Source organism: Saccopteryx leptura, chromosome 5, assembly GCF_036850995.1.
Source record: "Saccopteryx leptura isolate mSacLep1 chromosome 5, mSacLep1_pri_phased_curated, whole genome shotgun sequence".
Classification (NCBI taxonomy): domain Eukaryota; kingdom Metazoa; phylum Chordata; class Mammalia; order Chiroptera; family Emballonuridae; genus Saccopteryx; species Saccopteryx leptura.
Window position 1 is genome coordinate 178,044,451 of NC_089507.1, and position 21,456 is coordinate 178,065,906.

The 21,456-nt window shown below is 38.5% G+C and overlaps 1 protein-coding gene and 1 pseudogene across 2 annotated transcripts in view; one reads left to right on the top strand and one right to left on the bottom strand.

The window, feature by feature from the left end:
- Positions 1-21,456, bottom strand: part of CFAP61 (cilia and flagella associated protein 61) — a 384,193-nt gene that overhangs the window by 70,523 nt on the left and 292,214 nt on the right. For both annotated transcript variants that reach the window (XM_066386991.1, XM_066386992.1), the window contains exons 24-25: positions 2,883-3,210; positions 1,169-1,260 (exon numbers count right to left, since the gene is read on the bottom strand). In XM_066386991.1, the coding sequence (XP_066243088.1) occupies positions 1,169-1,260; positions 2,883-3,210 (420 nt within the window). The remainder of the gene's footprint in view (positions 1-1,168; positions 1,261-2,882; positions 3,211-21,456) is intronic.
- Positions 18,028-19,583, top strand: LOC136405826 (glyceraldehyde-3-phosphate dehydrogenase-like; annotated as a pseudogene).

The following is a 21,456-nucleotide window of genomic DNA, read 5'->3' on the forward strand; positions in this document are numbered from 1 at the left end:
CCCTTCTCACTGTGCCCTGTCTGAATCTGAGCATAATCAAGTGGCTGCTTCATGACACTAAGTTTTGTTACGTAGCAACTAGAGCATCCTTTATTTGTAAGAACATGTTTCATCAGACCACATGCACGAAGCATATCTGAAAGAATCTGGGAGAGGCCCAAGGGAAATAAGTCTTAAACACAGAGCATTTGCCCTTTCCCCGGAAGAGACAAATTTCATTATTTATCTGAAACTATGATTAACAACATCTACCACTGATTGGTCACCTATTTTGGTCCTAAAAGGCAGAGTTACTTTGTATACGACCCCTAATAACCCCAGACATTCAGAGAAGTTGATGAACTTATCCAAAGTCCATGAGAAGTAAATGGAAGAACAAGGATTCCAATTTCCTGAAGGAAGAAGGGTGAGGGACCAGTATTCTATACAATTTGAGTCTGGCCCCTTATTGAAGAATTTTCCAACAGTTTTCCCTTATATCTCATTGACCAGAACCCATCACATGGCTGACCCTATTAGCAAGGAAATCTGAGAAATGTATTTAAGTTGGTCATATCATTGACACCCAAATATACTCAGGATAAGGCAATGAAAAGAGAGGTTAAGTTGTCAACTTCCAGAGTCTGTCTAACTGACAAAAAAGCAAACGTGATACAGCATAAAGGAAGCTTCCAGTTGACAACAAACACCAATTTGGGACCATCTGTCAAGGAATTTTATTGGAGGAGCTTGCCAACAGAACAACCACATGTGCCCTTTCTGGTTACTTTGAACCCAAGGAGTCCCTTCTCCCCCATCACACTTCTGTGTCTTCTGGGTGATCCTTCTGGTATAATTCAAGGAAGGCAGAACAACATTCCAGACCCAGGGAAGGTGCAAGCTGAAAGCTGACTATCTTTCATGACCTAGCCTTGGGAGTCTCCAACTGTCATTTCCACAAGATCCTGTCGGCTGCACAGGTCTGCCCTATTCAGTGTGGGAGGAAACCACACGGGGCATGAACACCGAGAGGCAGGAGTCTGAGGGCCATCTTGGAGGCTAGCTACTGCAGTGGGTTTCTGATGTTTAAACCAATACAGCACACTAAAGATCTGAATCAAGAATCCACACCTCCTGTAAACGAAGCGTTATATTTGAAAGTAAAATGAAATGTAGAAATAATACTTACATAATCGGGCTTGGCCATTTGTACCTCCAAGGCAGTTGGAATGGCAGGCTTGGTGACATGCAGATAATGGTAAGACCCAGGAAGAATGCCTCCTAGAAGAAGGGGAAAATTTTCCACATTTTAATTTAGTTATTAATAAGGTCAGTAACGTTAATAAGGTGGGTGAACTTATATCCAAACTACAATGACAAATGGAGATGCTTTTAACAGTGCACGCTACTCAAACTTTCCCACTAAACTACTGCTATTCACAAGGAACTCCTAGGGACGGCTGGGCTTTACCTAATAAAATCAGTGTGAATCTGCCATTATACCCTATGATGTAGCCAACAGTGCTCCAAGGAGATATGCCAGGCCAACCCTGTGCATCCTGTGATTTCTCATAACTGCTGTCGCTCTGCCTGATACCTGCCAAAGCCAGACCAGGACATTTAGAGTTTTTAAATGTGCAATGGTTTTCCTATTCCTCATCACTCCTCTCATATTTAACCAAAATATTTAAAAAGTGACTGTTATAAGGAAAATCAATAAATTTCTAGTTCAATGTTTTAGGAAGCTATCATTATCAAATTCTTAATACTTCTAGTTTGCCCCAGAAGTCTGAACCTGACGTAACTCTAGTCGCTGCCTCCCTTCCCTCCTCTTCCTCTTTCCCATGGTCTCCACTTTTCTAAGGTCTCACTGAGAATGAGAAGCAGAACAGGACTTCTCTGAGGCCATTTAGATAGGTAGGAAAAAATAAGTCTGTAATAGAGGGCCTTGTCTCTTTAGTGTGATGTTCTATTTACCGGCGTAGGGTCTGTGGACATCTTAAGGCAGTGGTTCTCAACCTTTCTAATGCCGTGACCCCGCAATACAGTTCCTCATGTTGCAGTGACCCCAAACCAAAAAAATAATTTTGGTGGCTACTTCATAACTGTAATTTTGCTACAGTTATGATTCGGAATGTAAATACCTGATATGCATTATGTATTTTCCAATGGCTTTAGGCGACCCCGCTGGGGTCGCAACCCACAGGTTGAGAACCACTGTGACTTAAGGGGTCTATAAATGGCTTCCTTTAACCTTCTGGAAGTGAACAAAATTTGTAAATATATGCATTTTTTCTGGTAGAAGGTCTACAATATTCAAAGAAACTATTTTCAAAGGTATCTCTCAACTCCCAAACATAAAGAAATCCTGTTTTACTCATAGATGATCTCCTTAGGGGTCAACAAAGCTGAGCAGATGAATGTAGATTGTTCACAGTTGTTAATGGTTTGGCTTGTCCATCCAGATAGCCGGCTAAGGCTTGGGATGCTTGGACGAGTCTCTTTATCTCTGAACTTATAGTGAGAATGAAAGTTTGGTAAGATATCAAAGCATCGCACCATTGTGACCTGTTCTGAGTAACCTCTGGGCAAGTTACTGTTCATATTCCAGTCTGTTTATTTATATGTACAGTGGGACCACAGTGTTAGTCCTTAATAAGTATAGTTTCATAGTATAGTCCTTAATAAGTGCTCAAAATGCAAAGAGCCATAATAATAATAACACTAGGTCTCTAATAAATACTTAAAAATGAGTCAGAGTCTTCCCCTGTCTCTGTGTAAATCCACCGAGGGATAGAGCAGTCTCCTCACCCAACTTAAGAGAAACATGGAGGGCTTCCCTGAGCAGTGACCCAATCCAACTGATGAGTTCACCAGGGGGGAGAAGGTAGCTTACCACACACCTCGGACCTTGGCTCCCTTGTACATGAAGATGAGTCGGTCAAGATTAGCTGGCGGCTCAGTCACAGGCTCGAGGGTTGGATCAAAGAGATTGAGCATAGCTGCTGCCAGCTGGAAGCCAACTTCTCTGGAATTGAAGTTGCTGTGAGTCCACTCATTTGAGTAATAGCGATTGGAGAACTTGGTGAGTGAGCCAGCAGCTCTGATGGCTATGTCGTTGGTGTGGAAGTTTTTATCAATCACAAGTCGGCCGTCATAGACAAGACATGCATCATTGAGTGCTTTGAATGTTTCATAATCCACATTCTTCTCAGAGAAGCTGAAGAATATCTACCAAGTGAGCAATCATATGGCTACTTAGTTATCACTCTTTTTTAGGTGAGAGGAGGGTAGATAGTGAGGCAGACTGCTGCATGTGCTCTGACCAGGATCTACCAGCAACCCCATCTGTGGCCAATGTTCAAGTACTGAGCTATTTTTAGTGCCTGAGGCTGATGAGCTCCAACCAAGCTATCCTCAGTGCCCAGGGCCACACTTGGACCAACCGAGCCACTGGCTGTGGGAAGAGAAAAGGGAGAGAAGGGGGAGGTGGGAGGCGGAGAGAAGCAGATGGGCACTTGTGCTGTGTGCCCTGAATGAGGATTTACCCTAAGACATCCACATGCTGGGCCAACATTCTATGCACTGAGCCACCAGCCAGGGCCAGTTATCACTCTTTACTTTCCCAAGAGTGTAAACAGTCAACAGAGCATTTTATTATTTGAGAACACTCAAAAAAATCTAAATCTACTAAATGTGTGTGTGTGTGTGTATGTGTGTGTGTGTGTGTGTGTGTTTATGGTGGGGGAGGAGTAGGGAGAGGAAGAGTGAGAGGGAGAGAGACTCCTGTTTGGTGTGAAGAACAAATTAAGATAACCAAAGTTACTCCTTTGTTTTTTTATTACTGACTCCAAACATCCAGTGGAGAGAAGACTGTCAAATGATGGAACAGCTACTACAAGAATCAGTATTTTTTCCCCTCGAGGAGGTTTATAATTCATAGAGACACCACTTTCCCCTCATCTTCCTATATTTTAAATAGCCTAACTCAGCCTCCTTCTCTCTTCTTTCTCTTCCTCTGTCTGACACTTAGGTCTCTCTGGTTCCTTCTTAGGGTCACCTTGTCTAACCTTGAGTCTTCAGGTTGCCCCATTCATAGCCTTTGAAACCCACAAAAGCCCATCCCTGAAAGATGCCCCAGAGAAGATGAGAGCTCCATCAACTTCAACAACTACCATGTCTGGGCTCTTCCTCTGCTGCTTCCTGCTCTGGTATGGCAACCAGTTGAATAAATACTGACGGGGTATCCACCATATGCCAGGCATCGTGCTATAGAGAAGGTCACAAGCCCCCTGCATGCTTCTTAGAAGAGATCTGTATGCCCCTCCACTGTCTGCCCAAATTTCAATGCTATCTCATGTTTATCAGAACACCTTTTATGTTGATGTTGAAAGTCATTAACGCAGTCCAAGTTAGTTGTTTTTCAGTCTTCAGTTATTCCTGAAGCAGCTGATATAAGTTCAGTCATTTTATTTTTTACCTATAGTTTGCCACCTTATTCAAAGCATGCTAGAAGTGAACATGATATGGCTCCTCATCATACTGATGGCCACCTCCCTGCTTCCTTCACACGCCCACTTTATCCACCTCCCTTGCCCCATTTCATTCAAAAATCAGCTGTTCAGGGCCAAAATTACTCCCATTCCATATCTCTTTCCCACACTCATGAATGTACATGAATGATGAATGATCTTGTGGTAACAACTAGTCATGCATAGCTATGTAAATTTAAATCTAAATTAATTAAAATGAAACAAAATTTAAAGTTAATTTCAAATGCTGTTTAGTAGCCTACTTCAAATGCTCAGAAGCTACAGGTGTCTAGGTGCTGCCATTTGGACAACACAGATACAGACCATTTCCATCATCACAAGTTCCACTGGACAGTGCCCGACTCAGACCCATCATCTCAGTGATGCCCTGTATCCTTCCTCAGGAGCCAATAGGATCCTGTCCCTTTTCTCTGTGTTCACTCAGCTATGTAACCCTATCCCACGCAGTCCCATCCAGGGGGGATTCTTTCTCTCGAATCTCTTAAATCCCTTCTGTTTTATAAGTACTATTCAGTAACCACAGAAAAACATATTTCTCTGAGGCTGACTCTGACTCTGAACCTTTCTGTCCCCTTAATCCTCTTTTTTCTCTCCTACACTTCTTTCCCATCTATATAAATATTTCCCACAGTGAAACCCAAGATGGTGGTAGAGTAGGTGGATGTTACACTCACCAGGACCAAACTAGAATGACAACTACAGTATAGCAGAATCAATCTGAATAACCAACTGAAATATATATGAATGGACCTGGAAAGTATTATGCTAAGTGAAACAAGCCAGGTAGAGAAAGACAAGTACCACATGATTTCACTCACATGTGGAATCTAATGAACAAAATGAACTAACAGCAACATAAAGACAGACTCATAGACAGCAGGCTAACAGCTGTCATGAGGAGAGGTATGAGGTTGGAAGGATTAAGCAAAAAAGGGGAGAGAAAAGAAAAATAACTCATGGACACAGATAGTGTGATTGCTGAGGGGGGTAGAGGAGCATTATAGGGGGGTTAAATTGGTGATGGCTCTTGACTTGGGGTGGTGAACACACAACACAGTATTAAGAGATGTGTTATAGAATTGCGTGCCTGAAACCTATATAATTTTGTTAACCAGTGTCATCCCAATAAATTCAACTAAAAATAGATTTCTTACTCATATAAAACTATAGAAATACATTTGATTTGAATTGAAATTATACATAAAAAACAGTACTACCAACCACTTGAGCCCTTGAAAATGCTCAAAGTCCTTTCACTGTCTCCACAAAAGTCCTACCTATCCAATTTTTTCCAATTAAACCTACTTTTTTTTGTTAAGAAGCACATTAAATCTACTAATTCTTGTTTTTCAGAGTTTTAAAAATTACTAGTATTGCAATAGTATCTTTTAATACTGTTTCTGTGTAGTCATTCACAATTTGTCTACAATAGAAGTTTGTGGGTTGGATCAGTATTTTTCAACTGGTGGTCCATGGACCAGTAGATCAGAAATTTCCTGTTTGGTCCACAATAGAGTTAATCACCCTGATATTGTATGAAGATTATAGACCCAAAGATATTAGTCAAATTTGCTTATGGCCAGGGTGATTTCTGCCTTAGCAGTCCCCAAAATAATTCTATATTCACTGGTTCTCAAGTGTAAAATGGTTGAAAACCACCGGACTAGATGGAGCAAAGCAAATCTAACACTGTTCATGGGAACATGTATTCTAAGTTACAGATCTCTCAAAGACAATTCATGTGCTCCTGCAATGCCAGCCGAATATTACATATTGGATAAAATATGAAGTAGAAGCACCTGGCCGCATTGATGTTCTGGATAAATATTTAAGACTACTTTATATTTATAACTCAGATTTGGGAGAGCAAAACTTCCTGGTTAGCAGATCAAGAGTCACTGATCTGATAAACTTCATTCATCAGGCATTTTGACAAACTCTTTTTAAAAAGTTGTTTTAAAATTCTTTTATTGATTGATTTTTAGAGAGAGGAAGAGATAGGAGAGAAAGAGGGAAGAGAAGCAGGAAGCAGTAGTAGTTGCTACCCACATGTGCCTTGACCAGGCAAGCCCAGGGTTTCACACTGGCGACCTCAGCATTCCAGGTGGACACTTCATCCACTGCGCTGCCACAGGTCAGGCTTCTTTTTAAAAATTTAATTCAATTTATTTAAACAAAAAACAAACTAACAGTTCACTCTTTTCTCCCACTCCCACTCCCTGCTTCTTGAAACCACCAATCTGTTCTCTGTATTTATGAGCTTATTTTATTTTTTCAAGATTCCACATAGAAGAGAGATCATACTGTAGTCCTCTTTTTCTGTATGACTTACTTAGCATGATGCTCTCAAGGTCCATCCATATTGTCGCAAATGGTAAGATTTCATTCTTTTTATGGCTCAATAATATTCCACTGTGTGTGTGTGTGTGTGTGTGTGTGTGTGTGTGTATGTGTGTGTGTGAGATACTCTATCATCCATCCATTAATGGACACTTAAGTTGTTTCTGTATTTTGGCTACTGTAAATAATGCTAGAATAAATATGGGGATGAATATATCTTTTCAAATTAGTGTTTTTGTTTTCTTCCAAAAAATACCCAGAAGTAGAATTGCTGGATCATATGGTAGTTCTATTTTTAACTTTTAGAAAAATAGTCCATACTGTCTTCCATGGTGGCTGTACCAATTTACATTCCACCAACAGTGTGCAAAGGTTTCCTTTTCTCCACATCCTTGCCAAAACTTTATATTTGTCATTTTGATAACAGCCATTCTAATAAGTATGAAGTGATGTCTCATTGTGACTTTGATTTGCATTTTCCTGATGAGTAGTGATATTAAGCATCTTTTCATATAGATGCCTGTTGGCCATCTATATGCTTTCTTTAAAAAAAAATATCTATTCGCCCTGGCCGGTTGGCTCAGCGGTAGAGCGTCGGCCTAGCGTGCGGAGGACCCGGGTTCGATTCCCGGCCAGGGCACACAGGAGAAGCGCCCATTTGCTTCTCCACCCCTCCGCCGCGCTTTCCCTCTCTGTCTCTCTCTTCCCCTCCCGCAGCCGAAGCTCCATTGGAGCAAAGATGGCCCGGGCGCTGGGGATGGCTCTGTGGCCTCTGCCCCAGGCGCTAGAGTGGCTCTGGTCGCAACATGGCGACGCCCAGGATGGGCAGAGCATCGCCCCCTGGTGGGCAGAGCGTCGCCCCTGGTGGGCGTGCCGGGTGGATCCCGGTCGGGCGCATGCGGGAGTCTGTCTGACTGTCTCTCCCTGTTTCCAGCTTCAGAAAAATGAAAAAAAAAAAAAAAAAAAAAAAAAATCTATTCGATCTTCTGCCATCTTTTAATTAAATTGTTTGGGTGTTTTTATGTTTATTTGTTTTGCTATTGAGTTGTATGAGTTCGTTACATACTTTGGGTATTAGCCCCTTATCAGATATATGATTTTCAATTATTTTCTTCCATTGAATGGGTTGCCCTTTCATTTTGTTGGTGATTTTTTTTGCTATGCAGAAGACTTTTAGTCTATTTTTGCTTTTCTTTTTGTTGTCAGATTCAAAAAATGATTGCTAAGATCTATGTTAAGAAAATTATCATCTTTGTTTTCTTTTAGAAGATTTCAGGTCTTATGTTCAAGTTTTTAATCCATTTTGAGTTAATGTTTGTGGATGGTGTAAGACAGTGGTCCAGTTTCATTCTTTTGCATGTGGCCATTCAATTTTCTCAATGTCATTTATTGGAGACTATCCTTTCCTTATTATATATTCTTGGCTCTTTTGTCATAAATTAATTATCTATGCATAAGTTTATTTCTGGGCTCTCTCTTCTGTTCCATATATCTATATGTCTGTTTTTATGCAAACACAATACTATATTAATTACTATTGCTTTGTAATATAGTTTGAAACCAGGAGTGTGATGCTTCCAGCTTTTTTCTTTTTTCTCAAGATCGTTTTGCCTCTTCAGGGTCTTTTGTCATTCTATACAAATTTAATATTGTTCTTTTTCTGTGAAAAATGCCACTGAAATTTTAACAGATTTAATTGAATCTGTATATTGCTTTGGGGAGCATGGTTATTTTAACAATATTAAATCTTCTAATCTATGAGCATTAAATATCTTTCCATTTATTTATGTCTTCAATTTATTTCATGAATATATTTTAGTTTTCAATATACCTAGTTGTTTTATTCTTTTTGATACAATTGTAAATGAGATTGCTCTAATTTTTCTGATAATTTGTGATTAGTGTAAAGAAATAAAACAGATTTTGGAGTATTGATTTTGTATCCTGCAACTTGACTGAATTTATTTATTAGAATGACTTAGAAACAGTTTTTTTTTAAGAGTCGTTAGGGTTTTTTATTTATAATAACAAATCATGTGCAAACAGTGATATTTTACTTCTTCTTTTCCAATTTGGATGCACTTTCTTTTTCTTGTCTAATTGCTCTGGCCAGCACTTCCAACACTGTGTTGAATAGATTGCACATCCTTGTCTTGTTCCTGAAAGCTTTCAGGTTTTAACCATCAAGTATGGTGTTAGTTGTGGGTAGACAAACACTTCTTGTGCAAGGCCCCAAGAATATCTTGCTGAAAAGGATAAACATAGGGTTTATAATCTAATTGGAAAGACTGATGCCAAGGAAATCATCTCAGAGATGATCAGAGGATTTCAGACTGGAATGAATGATGTGGAGAAAAGGAAAATACTACCTTAAGAGCCAGTGTATCTGGGGCCTAACCTGGCTGGAGACGGCACCATTTGCTGGAAATCCAGAAGGCAGCACTACCAAGCAGAACATGGAGGGGAGTTGATATGGGGCCAAGCACCAACCTCAAGATTGCTCTACTTGTTTGTGGTGGGATTACCCCTCAGACTAATCCTGTCACTGATTTAATGAAAATATAAAATATTATAATGCATATTATAATATTAAGTATGCTATAACACCGTGATGGCGAACCTTTTTATAAAAACTGCCCACTTTTGCAGTGCTGGTCAACCTGGTCCCTCCTGCCCACTAGTGGGCTTTCTAGCTTTCACAGTGGGTGGTAGCAGAGCAACCAAACAGTGCCGCGATTGGCCCACCATGAAAGCTGGAAATATACATATTTCAGATAGAGGAAACCCAGGCAACCAGTCAACCTGCAATGAACTGTACATGCTACAGAAAGTTGCTCAGGCTGAAGAGAAGTTAGATTAGAAGAAAACTTGAATTTTCAGAAATAAAAAAGTAACAATAAAATTAGAAAATATCTGGGTAGATATAAAAGTCTTTCTTCTTAAGTTCTTAAAAATATATATAACTTTTAAAAACAAAAATTACAATATTGTCTTGTTGGTTTTTAAATGTGTGTAAATATACTCATGATGACTGTTACAAAAAAAGAATGTTCAGGAAGCGAAGAGAGAAAAGACCCATACAGTTGCAAGGTTTTTATATTTTATGTAAATTAGTATAATATTAATTCTAACTAGCATATGAAAAATTACTGATGTATAGTATAATCCATAGAGCAATAAGACAGTTAAAAATAAGATATAGCACAAAAGCCAACTGATATTGAATACTAAAAAAATACTCTAATTTTTCAAAAGAAGGTAAGAGGGAACAGAATAACAAAAAAGTAGAGGGGACAAACAGTAAACAAATAATAAAATGGTAGACCTAAATCTAACCATATGAATAATTACATGAAATATTAATATTCTAAATACTTCAATTAAGGTGTAGAGATGGTCAGAAAGGATTTAAAAAGAATTTGGTGGCTCTGGCCGGTTGGCTCAGTGGTAGAGCATCAGCCTGGCGTGCAGGAATCCCAGGTTCGATTCCCGGCCAGGGCACACAGGAGAGGCGCCCATCTGCTTCTCCACCCCTCCCCCTCTCCTTCCTCTCTGTCTCTCTCTTCCCCTCCCGCAGCTGAGGCTGCACTGGAGCAAAGTTGGCCCAGGTGCTGAGGATGGCTCCATGGCCTCTGCCTCAGGCGCTAGAATGGCTCTGGTTGCAACAGAGCGATGCCCCAGATGGGCAGAGCATCGCCCCCTGGTGGGCATGCCGGGTGGATCCCGGTCAGGCGTATGCAGGAGTCTGTCTGACTGCCACCCCGTTTCCAACTTCAGAAAAATACAAAAAAAATACAAAAAAATGTGTTAAGCAGAATTCTAAGCTGTTCCCCAAGATTCCCACTCATCCTTTGAGTGTGCTGTGAGTGGTGAACACCAAAAGATGGTCACTCCCATGAGTAGGTTAGCTGACTTTATGAAAGGGAGATTATGCTCAGTGGATCTGACCTAGTCAGGTATGACCTTAAAAAGAAACCAAGTTTTTTCTGAAAAAGGACAAAGTGTGAAGGAAATTTGACCTAATGAAGATTCTTTATTTCTGGCTTGCAGATGGAAGGAGCCATGTGGCAAGGAATATGGACAGCATCTAGGAACTGAGCCAGCAAGAAGACAAAACCCTCAGTCCTCAGCTGGAAAAACTTCTAAATTCTAGCATAACATGAAGCTCCCAATACAGTGCAGCCTGGACAACACCTGGATGTTAGCCTGGAGAGTTCCCGAGCAGAGAAGCCAACCATACCATCACTTCTGACCTGCAGAACTGAGAACTAACAAATGGATGTTGCTTGAGGCTGCTGAGTTTGTGCTAATTTGTTATGCATCAATTAAAACTCTAATACAGAATGAGAGAGTAATAGTAGTGTGAGAGATACCCCTGATCTCTTCCCTTGAAATGTCAACAAATTGAACAATTATTTAAAAAAATTTTTTTTATTTATTAATTTTAGAGAGGAGGGGGGGGGGAGGAGCAGGAAGCATTAACTCCCACATGTGCCTTAATCAGACAAGTGCAGGGTTTCGAACCAGTGACCTCAGAGTTCCAGGTCAACACTTTATCCACTGCGCCACCACAAATCAGGTCAAATTGAACAATTATAATACAGCAAAGGAACCCCAGCTTGGCTTGCAGGTATGCTTGAAAGATCCATGCATCAAAAGGACTGAAGGTGGGACAGGGTGAAAAGGAGGGCAGAAGATAAAACGCAATTGTGGTGGGCTTTGGAGAGGAGAGGAGACAAACTTGGAGTGACTGGGTGTTTTTTCTCTGCTGGACTATGGGGAAGAGGGAAGCTTGGGTTCTCTGGATTTTGTCTGAGGGGGGTATGAAAAGGGGAATTCACAGTGACTGGGTCTCCTTCTGCCAGAAGGAATGATGAGACAGAGGGCAGAGAGGAAGAGAAACCAAAGTGGCCAGAGTGTGGAGTCACAGCCAGTGTTCTTGTGGTCATCCTGCAGCCCCTGCTCAGCAGAGACAAAGAACACTAAAATGTGGCCCTCAGGTCCCCAGATCCCACCTCCCTCACCTCGGGGTATTGAGAATGGCAGAGACAAACCCCTCAGCTAGCACTCCAGAGCAGTTCTCTCCCCTGAAGGACAAAAGTGCTCCACGTCCAGTCCCCAAGTCTGTTGAGACATGGGAGGGAGCACCCAGAAGCCTGAAATTGCCATTCTTAGAGCCTTCAAGCCCTCACAACATGCCTGACCCACCAGTGCAACTGTGGCCCTGCCTACATCATTGTCACAGCAACATCTCAATGGACAGCCCAGGAACTTCACAGAGCTAAAATTGTAATACAGTGACACCTACAGGAAGAAACCTTTCAAAACAGAAATTTATTTTTCCTTTTTCTCCTCTTTTTTTCCTTTTTTTCTTCTCATTTTTCTTTCTCTTTTTCACTTTTGAATTTCACTTTTTCATTTTTTCAATTTTTACATTTTTATTCTTATTTTTTAATGGGTGTTTTGTTATTGATTTTTTCTTTTTTTCCCTCTGGTTTTTCTTCTTTACTTGTCATAATTTTTAAATTTTTTATTGTATTTCTAAAAATATTTCAAATTTTTTAGTTTTTTTTTTGTTAGAGATATTTATAATACCACTCTCAAATGCCATCAAGGAAGAAGAAATTGAAGATCATGGCTACACAAGACAGAGATATATTTCAGAAAGAAAATAAAAAATATCCAGAAAAAAATCTCAATCACATGAAAACCTTGGAGTTAAATGATAGAGAAATCAAAATTGAAGTTATGAAAATACTCATTGAGATGTGGGGTGACACCAATAGGCAATTTAATGAGCTCACAAAACAAACACCTCACCAAAGAGATTGAAACTTTAAAAATAGAGATGAAGAATTCAGTATGTGAATTGAAAACTGAGTTAGCAAGTTTAGCTAATAGAATAAGCCAGATAAAGGAAAGAATCAGTGACATCACAGACAACTAGAGATGCTACACAGAGAAGAGGAAAGAGACTCATGGACTTAAAAAGACTGAGAGAGCTCTACAAGAATTGTCTGACTCCATCAGAAACAGCAATATAAGATAAATGGGTATATCAGAAGAGAGGAAGAAGGTAATGGAGAGCCTATTCAAACAAATAATTGATGAGAATTATCCAAGCCTATGAAAAGAGACCCTCAAATCCAAGAAGCAAACAGAATGCTGAGTTATCACAACCCAAACGGACCTACTCCAATGCACATCATAATAAAATTGTCAAAAACCAATGACAAAGAAAGAATCCTCAAAGAAGCTAGGGAAAAGAAGACCATAACATATCAAGGAAAGCCCATTAGGTTATCATCAGACTTTTCAGCAGAAACTCTACAAGCTAGAAGAGAGTGGACCCAAATATTCAAAGTACTGAAAGAGGAATTACCAGCCAAGGATACTATATTCATCAAAGTTATCCTTCAAATATGAAGGAGAAATAAAAACTTTTACAGACATACAGAAGCTGACAGAATTTACCACCAGAAAACACCCACTGCAGAAAATACTCAAGGAGGTTATTTGACCAGACACAAAGACCAAACCAAACCAAAATTACAAGTAAAAATCTCTAAGGTCACAATAAAAACAAGGATGATCTATAGCAACAACATAAAAGGGGACAGTATAAAGATCTGCAGTAGCAAAAAAGGATGGAGTGCAGAAGCACTCATATGACAAAGAACTCTTGTACATATGAACATTTTTTTCTTAACCTAATGGTAACCACTCATAAAAAAGCCACTACTGAAACACACAACTTAAAAAAGAAGAAACAGAGGAAAGAAGTATGAAATACCACCAAACAAAAACAATTGACAGAAACAAAAAAGAGAAGAACCAAACAAGACACAGACCTACCAGAAACAAAACATAAAATGGCTATAGAAAATCCTCAAGTATCAATAATTACCATAAATGTAAATGGACTGAACTCACCAATAAAGAGGCACAGAGTAGCAGATTGGATCAAAAAGCAAAACCCAACCATATGCTGCCTTCAAGAGACACATCTAGGCTGCAATAACAAAAGTAGATTCAAAGTGAAAGGTTGGAAATGATTCTCCAAGCAAATAATATACATAGAAAAGCAAGCGTAGCCATACTCATATCTGACAATACTGACTTGAAGACAACAAAGATAACCAGAGACAAAGATGGACATTTCATAATGATAAAGGGGACATTGTATCAAGGAGGCATAACATTTCTTAATATATATGCACTAAACCAGGGAGCACCAAAATATGATATATAAGAATTTTACTAACTGGTCTAAAAATAGAAGCAGACAAAAATGCGATCATACTTGAAGATTTCAACACACCATTGATGACTTTAGATAGATCATCCATACAGAAAATCAATAAAGAAATATAGGCCTTAAATGACACTCTGGACCAAAGGGACATAATAGACATTTATAGGACATTTCATTCCAAAACATCAGATTGCACATTCTTCTCCAGTGAGCATAAAACATTCTCAAGGACCACAAAACTAACATCAACAAATTCAGGAAGATTAAAATGATACCAAGCATATTTTCTGATCACAAGGCATTAAAATTAGAATTCAACTGTAAAAATGAAGTAAAGAAACCCACAAAAATGTGGAAATTAAACAACATACTTCTAAAAAATGACTGCATCAAAGAAGAAACAAAATCAGAGATCAAAAGATATAAACAGATAAATGAAAATGACACGACATATCAAAATATCTGGGATGCAGCAAAAGCAGTAATAAGAGAAAAGTTTATAGCATTACAGGCTTATATCAAGAAAATAGAGAGGTCTCAAGTAAACAACCTAACATTACACCTTAAGGAACTACAAAAAAAAGAACAAAGGCAACCCAAAGTCAGCAGAAGAAAAGAAATAGTAAAAATTAGAGCAGAACTAAATGAAATAGAGAACAAAAATACTAAGAAAAAAATTAAATGAAGAGCTGGTTCTTTGAAAAGATCAATAAAATCAACAAACCACTGGCTAAACTCATTAGGGAAAAAAGAGGAAGGACTCATATAAACAAAATCCAACAAGAAAAAGGAAAAATTACTATAGACATCATAGATATACAAAAGATCATAGTAAAATATTATGAAAGATTATATGCCACCAAATTCAACAACCTAGAGGAAATGGATAAATTCCTGGAACTATACAATCTTTCAAGATTGAGCCACGAAGAAGTGGAAAACCTAAATAGTCCTATAATCAGGGAGGAAATATATAAAAACAACTACCCAAAACAACTATCCAAAACCTCCTCCAAAACAAAAGTCCAGGACCAGGTGGTTAAACTAATAAATTCTACCAAACATTCACAGAAGATTGGGTACCTATCTTTCCCAAAGTCTTCCAAAAAATTGAAGAAGAAGCAATAATCCCCAATATATTTTATGAGGCCTACATAACCCTCATACCAAAACCTGGCAAGGACAATACACAAAAAAAGAAAACTACAGACAAATATCTCTAATGAATACAGATGCAAAAATCCTAAACAAAATACTAGCAAATCGAATACAACAACACATTAAAAAAACAATATGTTGTGATCAAGTGGGATTCATTCAAGGAGCACAAGGATGGTTCAACATATGAAAATCAATCAATGTAATACACCACATCAATAAAACAAAGAACAAAAACCATATGATCCTATCAATAGATGCAGAAAAGGCATTCAATAAGACACAACATCCCTTTATGTTTTAAACACTCAATAAAATTGAAATAGAAGAAAAGTACCGCAACATAATAAAGACCATATATGACAAACCATCAGCTAATATCATACTAAACTGTGAAAAAATGAAGACTTTTTCTCTAAAATCAGAAACAGGACAAGGCTTCCCACTCTCTCCACTTTTATTCAACATAGTTCTAGAAGTTTTAGCCAGAGCAATCAGGCAAGAGAATGAAATAAAAGGCATTCATTTAGGGAAACAAGTAAAGGTATCACTTTTTGAAGATGACATGATTCTGTACATAGAAAACCCCAAGACTCGACCAAAAACCCCCCAACAAAACTATTAGAAACAATAAACCAATACAGTAAAGTTGCAGGATACCAAATCAATATACAAAAGTCTACTATTTTTCTATATGCCAACAATGAAACTTCAGAAAATGAACTAAAACAAATTCCTTTTACAATTGCAACAACAACAACAAAATAAAGCACTTAGGAATAAATTTAACAGAGGATGTGAAGGGCCTAGATAATGAAAACTACAAAACATTACTGAAAGAAATGGAAAGAGACACAATGAAATGGAAAAATATTCATTGGAAGAATCATCATAGTTAAAAATGTGTATTTCATCTAAAGCAAAATACAAATTTAATGCAATCCTCATCAAAATCTCAATGTCATTTTTTAAAAAGGACAAAAAATTACCAGGTTTGTATGGAAACATAAAAACCCCAAATAGCCAAAGCAATTCTGAGGAAAAAGAACGAAGCTGGAAGTATCACACTACCTGGCTTCAAATAACAGTATAGTGCCACGACAATCAAAACAGCATGGTACTGGCAGAAAACAGACATACAGACCAATGGAACAAAATTGAGAGCCCAGAAATAAAACCACATATACATAGAAAAATTATCTTCAACAAAGCATCCAAAAACACACAATGAAGAAAAGAAAGCCTCTTCAATAAATGGTGCTGGGAAAATTGAAAAACCACGTGCAAAAGAATGAAACTTGATTACAGTTTGTCAATTATCTGTCTTGCACAGATATTAATTCAGAAATTAATTAAAAATGGATCAAAGACTTAAATATTATATAAGACCTGAAACTATAAATTACATAGAAAAAAACATAGGTACTAAGCTCATGGACCTTGGCCATAGACAATAATTTATGAATTTGACCCCAAAGGCAAGGGCAGTAAAGGCAAAAATAAATGAATAGGACTATGTCAAATTAAAAAGCTTCTGCACAGCAAAAGAAACTGACAACAAAACAAATAGGAGCCAACTAAATGGGAGGTGGCATTTCCAAACAACAGCTCAGATAAGGGGTTAATATCCCAAATATATAAAGAATTCACAAAGCTCACCAACAAACAAGCAAACAATCCAATTAAAAAATGGGGAAAGGACCTGGACAGACACTTCTCCCAAGAGGACATACATATGGCCAACAGGTATATGAAAAGATGCTCATCTTCACTAGCTATTCGAGAAATGCAAATCAAAATGACAATGAGATACCACCTCACACCTGTTAGATTGGCTATTATCAACAAGACAGGTAATAACAGGTGTTGGAAAGGCTGTGGAGAAAAAGGAACCCTCATTCACTGCTGGTGGGAATGTATACTATTAGTACAACCATTATGGAAGAAAGTATGGTGGTTCCTCAAAAATTAAAAATAGAATTACCATATGACCCAGCAATCCCTCTACTGTTTACCCCCAAAACATTGGTACGTAAAGACACATGCACCCCCATGATCATCACAGCATTATTCACAGTGGCCAAGACAAGGAAACAACCAAAGTGTCCCTTGATAGAGGACTGGATAAAGAAGATGTGGTACATATATACTATGGAATACTACTCAGCTATAAAAACTGATGACATAGTGACATTATGACAACATGGATAGACCTTGAGAACATCATACTGAGTGAAAAAAGTAAATCAGAAAAAGCTAAGAACTCTATGATTTCACACATAAATGGGATATAAAACTGGACCCAGATTAAAAGTGTAGTGATTACCAGGGGAAGGGAATGTGGGGAGGGGGAAGGAGACTTGAGTGAATGGGGAAGGGGGACGGGGAAGGGTGTAAAGAGGACAAATATAAAGTGATATAAAATGATTTGACTTTGGGTGATTGGTATACAACATAATCAACAGTTCAAAGCTATAGAAATGTTCACCTGAAACTTATGTACTCTTATTGATCAATGTCATCCTGTTAAAAATTTAAAAAAAATTCTAATACAGTCTATTTAATGATTCCTACAAGAGATACATTTTAGATGTAAAGACACAGATAAGTAGAAAGGAAATGGATAAGAAAACATACCAGGCAAACAGTAAATATAAGAAAGCTATCAGAGGCTCCCTACTACTCCTGTCTGAAGAACAGCTGTGTCTTTCTGCACAATGCTAGGCGCAACCCTTAGACACAATGGTGAAGGACGGAGTGAACGGATTTGGCTATACTGGGCACCTGGTCACCAGGGATGCTTTTAACTCTGGCAAAGTGGATATTGTCGCCAGCAATGACCTTTTAACCCTTTGAGTAGTACAAATGTTCGTGTACGTCCTTGTGCTCTTTATCATCCAGAATACCATCGATTTTTTAAAAAAATGTGTAGGGCAACATTAAAAAAAGGCAAATGTATCTTCTTGTATCCATAAATCGGTTATCAAACAAACATGATTTTAAGTTAATAAAGCTGTAACTGGAACTAATTTCATTTTTTGAAAAAAAAAAACTCTCACACCTGACCAGGCAGTGGCGCAGTGGATAGTGTCAAACTGGGACGCGGAGGACCCAGGTTCGAAACCCTGAAGTAGCCAGCTTGAGCGCGGGTTCATCTGGTTTGAACAAGGCTCACCAGCTTGAACCCAAGGTGGCTGGCTTGAGCAAGGGGTCACTCTGTCTGCTGTAGACCCCCCCCCATCAAGACACATATGAGAAAGCAATCAATGAACAACTAAGGTGCCGCAACAAAGAATTGATGCTTCTCGTCTCCCTTCCTGTCTGTCTGTCCCTCTGTCTCTCTCTGTCCCTGTCACACACACACACACACACACATAAAACTCACTCCTGGGAGTCAGTAAGCATGAAAAGATCCCCCTACTCAAAGGGTTAATTGATCTTAAACTACATGGTCTACATGTTCCAGTGTGATTCTACTCATGGCAAGGTCAAAGGCATAGTCAAGGCTGAGAATGGGAAGCTTGTGATCAATGGAAAGTCCCTCTCCATCTTCTAGGAGCAACAGCCCACCAACATCCAATGGGGTGATGCAGGTGCTGAATAAGTTGTGGAGTCCACTGCTGTCTTTACTACCTTGGAAAAGGCTGGCACTTGAAGGGTGTGGCCAAGAGGGTCATCATCTCTGCCCCTTCTGCAGATGTCCCCATGTTTGTGATGGGCATGAACCATGACAAGTATACAACTCCCTCAAGATTATCAGCAATGCCTCCTGTACCATCAACTTCTTGGTCCTCCTGGCCAAGGTCATCCACAACAACTCTGGCATCAATGAGGGACTCATGACCATTGTCCATGCCAACAATACCACCCAGAAGACTATGGATGGGCAAGATGGGAATGTGTGGTATGATGGCTGAGGGGTTGCTCATCATATCATCTCTGCTTCTAATGGTGCTGTCACGGTTGTGGGCAAGGTCATTCCTGAGCTGAATGGGAGGCTCAAGGCATGGCCTTTTGTGTGGCCACCCCCAATGTGTCAGTTGTGGATCTGACCTGCCACCTGGAGAAAGCTTCCAAGAAGGTAATAAAGCAGGCATTAGAGGTCCCTCTCAAGGGCATCCTGGGCTACACTGAGGACCAGGTTGTCTCCTGTGACTTTAATAGTGACACCCACTCCTCTGCTTCAATACTGGGCTGTCATTGCCCCTAGTGACCACTCTGTCAAGCTTATTTTTTGGTATGACAATGAATTTGGCTACAGCAACAGGAAGGTAGACTTTATGGCTTCCAAGGAGTAAGAGTCCCCTGGACCACCAGCCCCAGCAAGAGGTGGAGAGGCCTTCAGTTATTAGGGAGTCTTTGCCCCAAATAGATCCCCCAACACACTGAAAATCTCCTGACCTCCACAGTTTCCATCCCAGTCCCCGTGAAGAAGGGGAGGGGCTTAGAGAGCCCTACCTTGTCATGCACCATCAAAAAGTCCACTGAACCCAGCCAACAACAACAACCCAACATATCAGGTAAAGTAGACTTTATTTTAAGGGACATTATCAGAGATAAAGAGAGACATTCTGTAATGATAAATGGCACAATTCACGAGGCAGATATACCATTATAAATGTTCATGTGCTTAATAACAGACCTCAAAAACAGATAAAGCAAAAATGAACAGAATTAAAGGGAGAAACAGAAAATTCCACAGTAATAGTAAAAAGTTGTACTATTTCTCTCTCAGTAATTTATAAAAGTAGACAAAAAAAATGATCAGTAAAGGCATAAAAGATTCAAATGTCACTATCAGCCACATTGAATTAATTGTTATTTACAGAATACTATACTCAACTACCACAGACTACATATTCCTTTATATGTTCAGAAAAATAATCATAATGACAAATTAGAAATTAATAAAAATATGATATCTAGGAATAACATCTTTCTAGGTAATTCAACAGTCAAAGAAGAAATCACAAGAGAGAGAAAATATTTTGAGAGGGAAGGGGGGAGTGTGTTGAGAGGAGGGGGACAAGGGAGATGTTAAGGGGAACACAGGGGTGGGAGGGATATATTATTTGGTGGGACACGAATCTATGTAAACACAATAAATTAAAATCAATAAAAATTTAAAAAAGAAAATATTTTGAACTAGATGATAGTGAAAATTTAACATATTAAAATTTATAGGATGCACCTAAAATAGAGAAGAAAACTTACAGTTTTAAATGGTTGTATAATCAATGACCTAAGGTTCTTAAGGAACTATATAAAGAAGGGTAAAGTAAATCCAAAGCAATAAAAGGAAGGAAATAATTGTTACAAGCAGAAATCAATGAAAGCCAAAACACAGAAAACAGAGAAAATTAAAAACTGAAAAGCTGGTTCTTTGAAGGAAAAAAATCAATGAAACTGACAAACATCTAGAGAGAGAGAGAGAAAGAATACAGTTCACTAATATCAGAAATTAAAGAGGGGTTATTACTACAGATCTTGGACTTTAAACAGATATATATAAATAACAAATATATGAACAACTTAATGGCAATAAATTTGACCAACCTTAACGAAGTGGGCAAATGTCTTAAAAAATACAGCTTACCAAAGTAACATAAGGAGAAGCAGAATATCTGAATAGCCTTATATATGGTAAAAAAATAAATAAATAAATAAAATAATTTGTTATAAAAATACCTTCCCACAGTATAAACTCCAGATCCAGATGGTTTTATTATTAATTCTATCAAACATGCAAGGAAAAAATAGTACTAATCTTACATAAACCTTTTCAGAAAGTAGAGGAGGAGGCAACATTGCCTAAATTACTTTATGAGCCCAACATAGCCCAAGTTACCAAACATTTACAAGGACATTACAAAAACAGAAAATTTTAAATCAATGTCCCTCATGAGTATAGTTGCAAAGTAATTTCAAAATTTCTTAAAACATATTAACAAGTCATATTCAACAGTATATAGAAGGATAATACATAATGACTGACAAGGGTTTATCCAGAAACTTAAGGTTGGCTGAGCATTTTGAAAATCAATGTAATTCACCCTATTGATAGCATTTAGGAAATAGAAATAGGACCTTTTAAAGAAATACAAAAAATTCATTTGACTAACTTCAACAGTCATTCATGATATATCTTATGAATAAACTAGGAATGAAAGG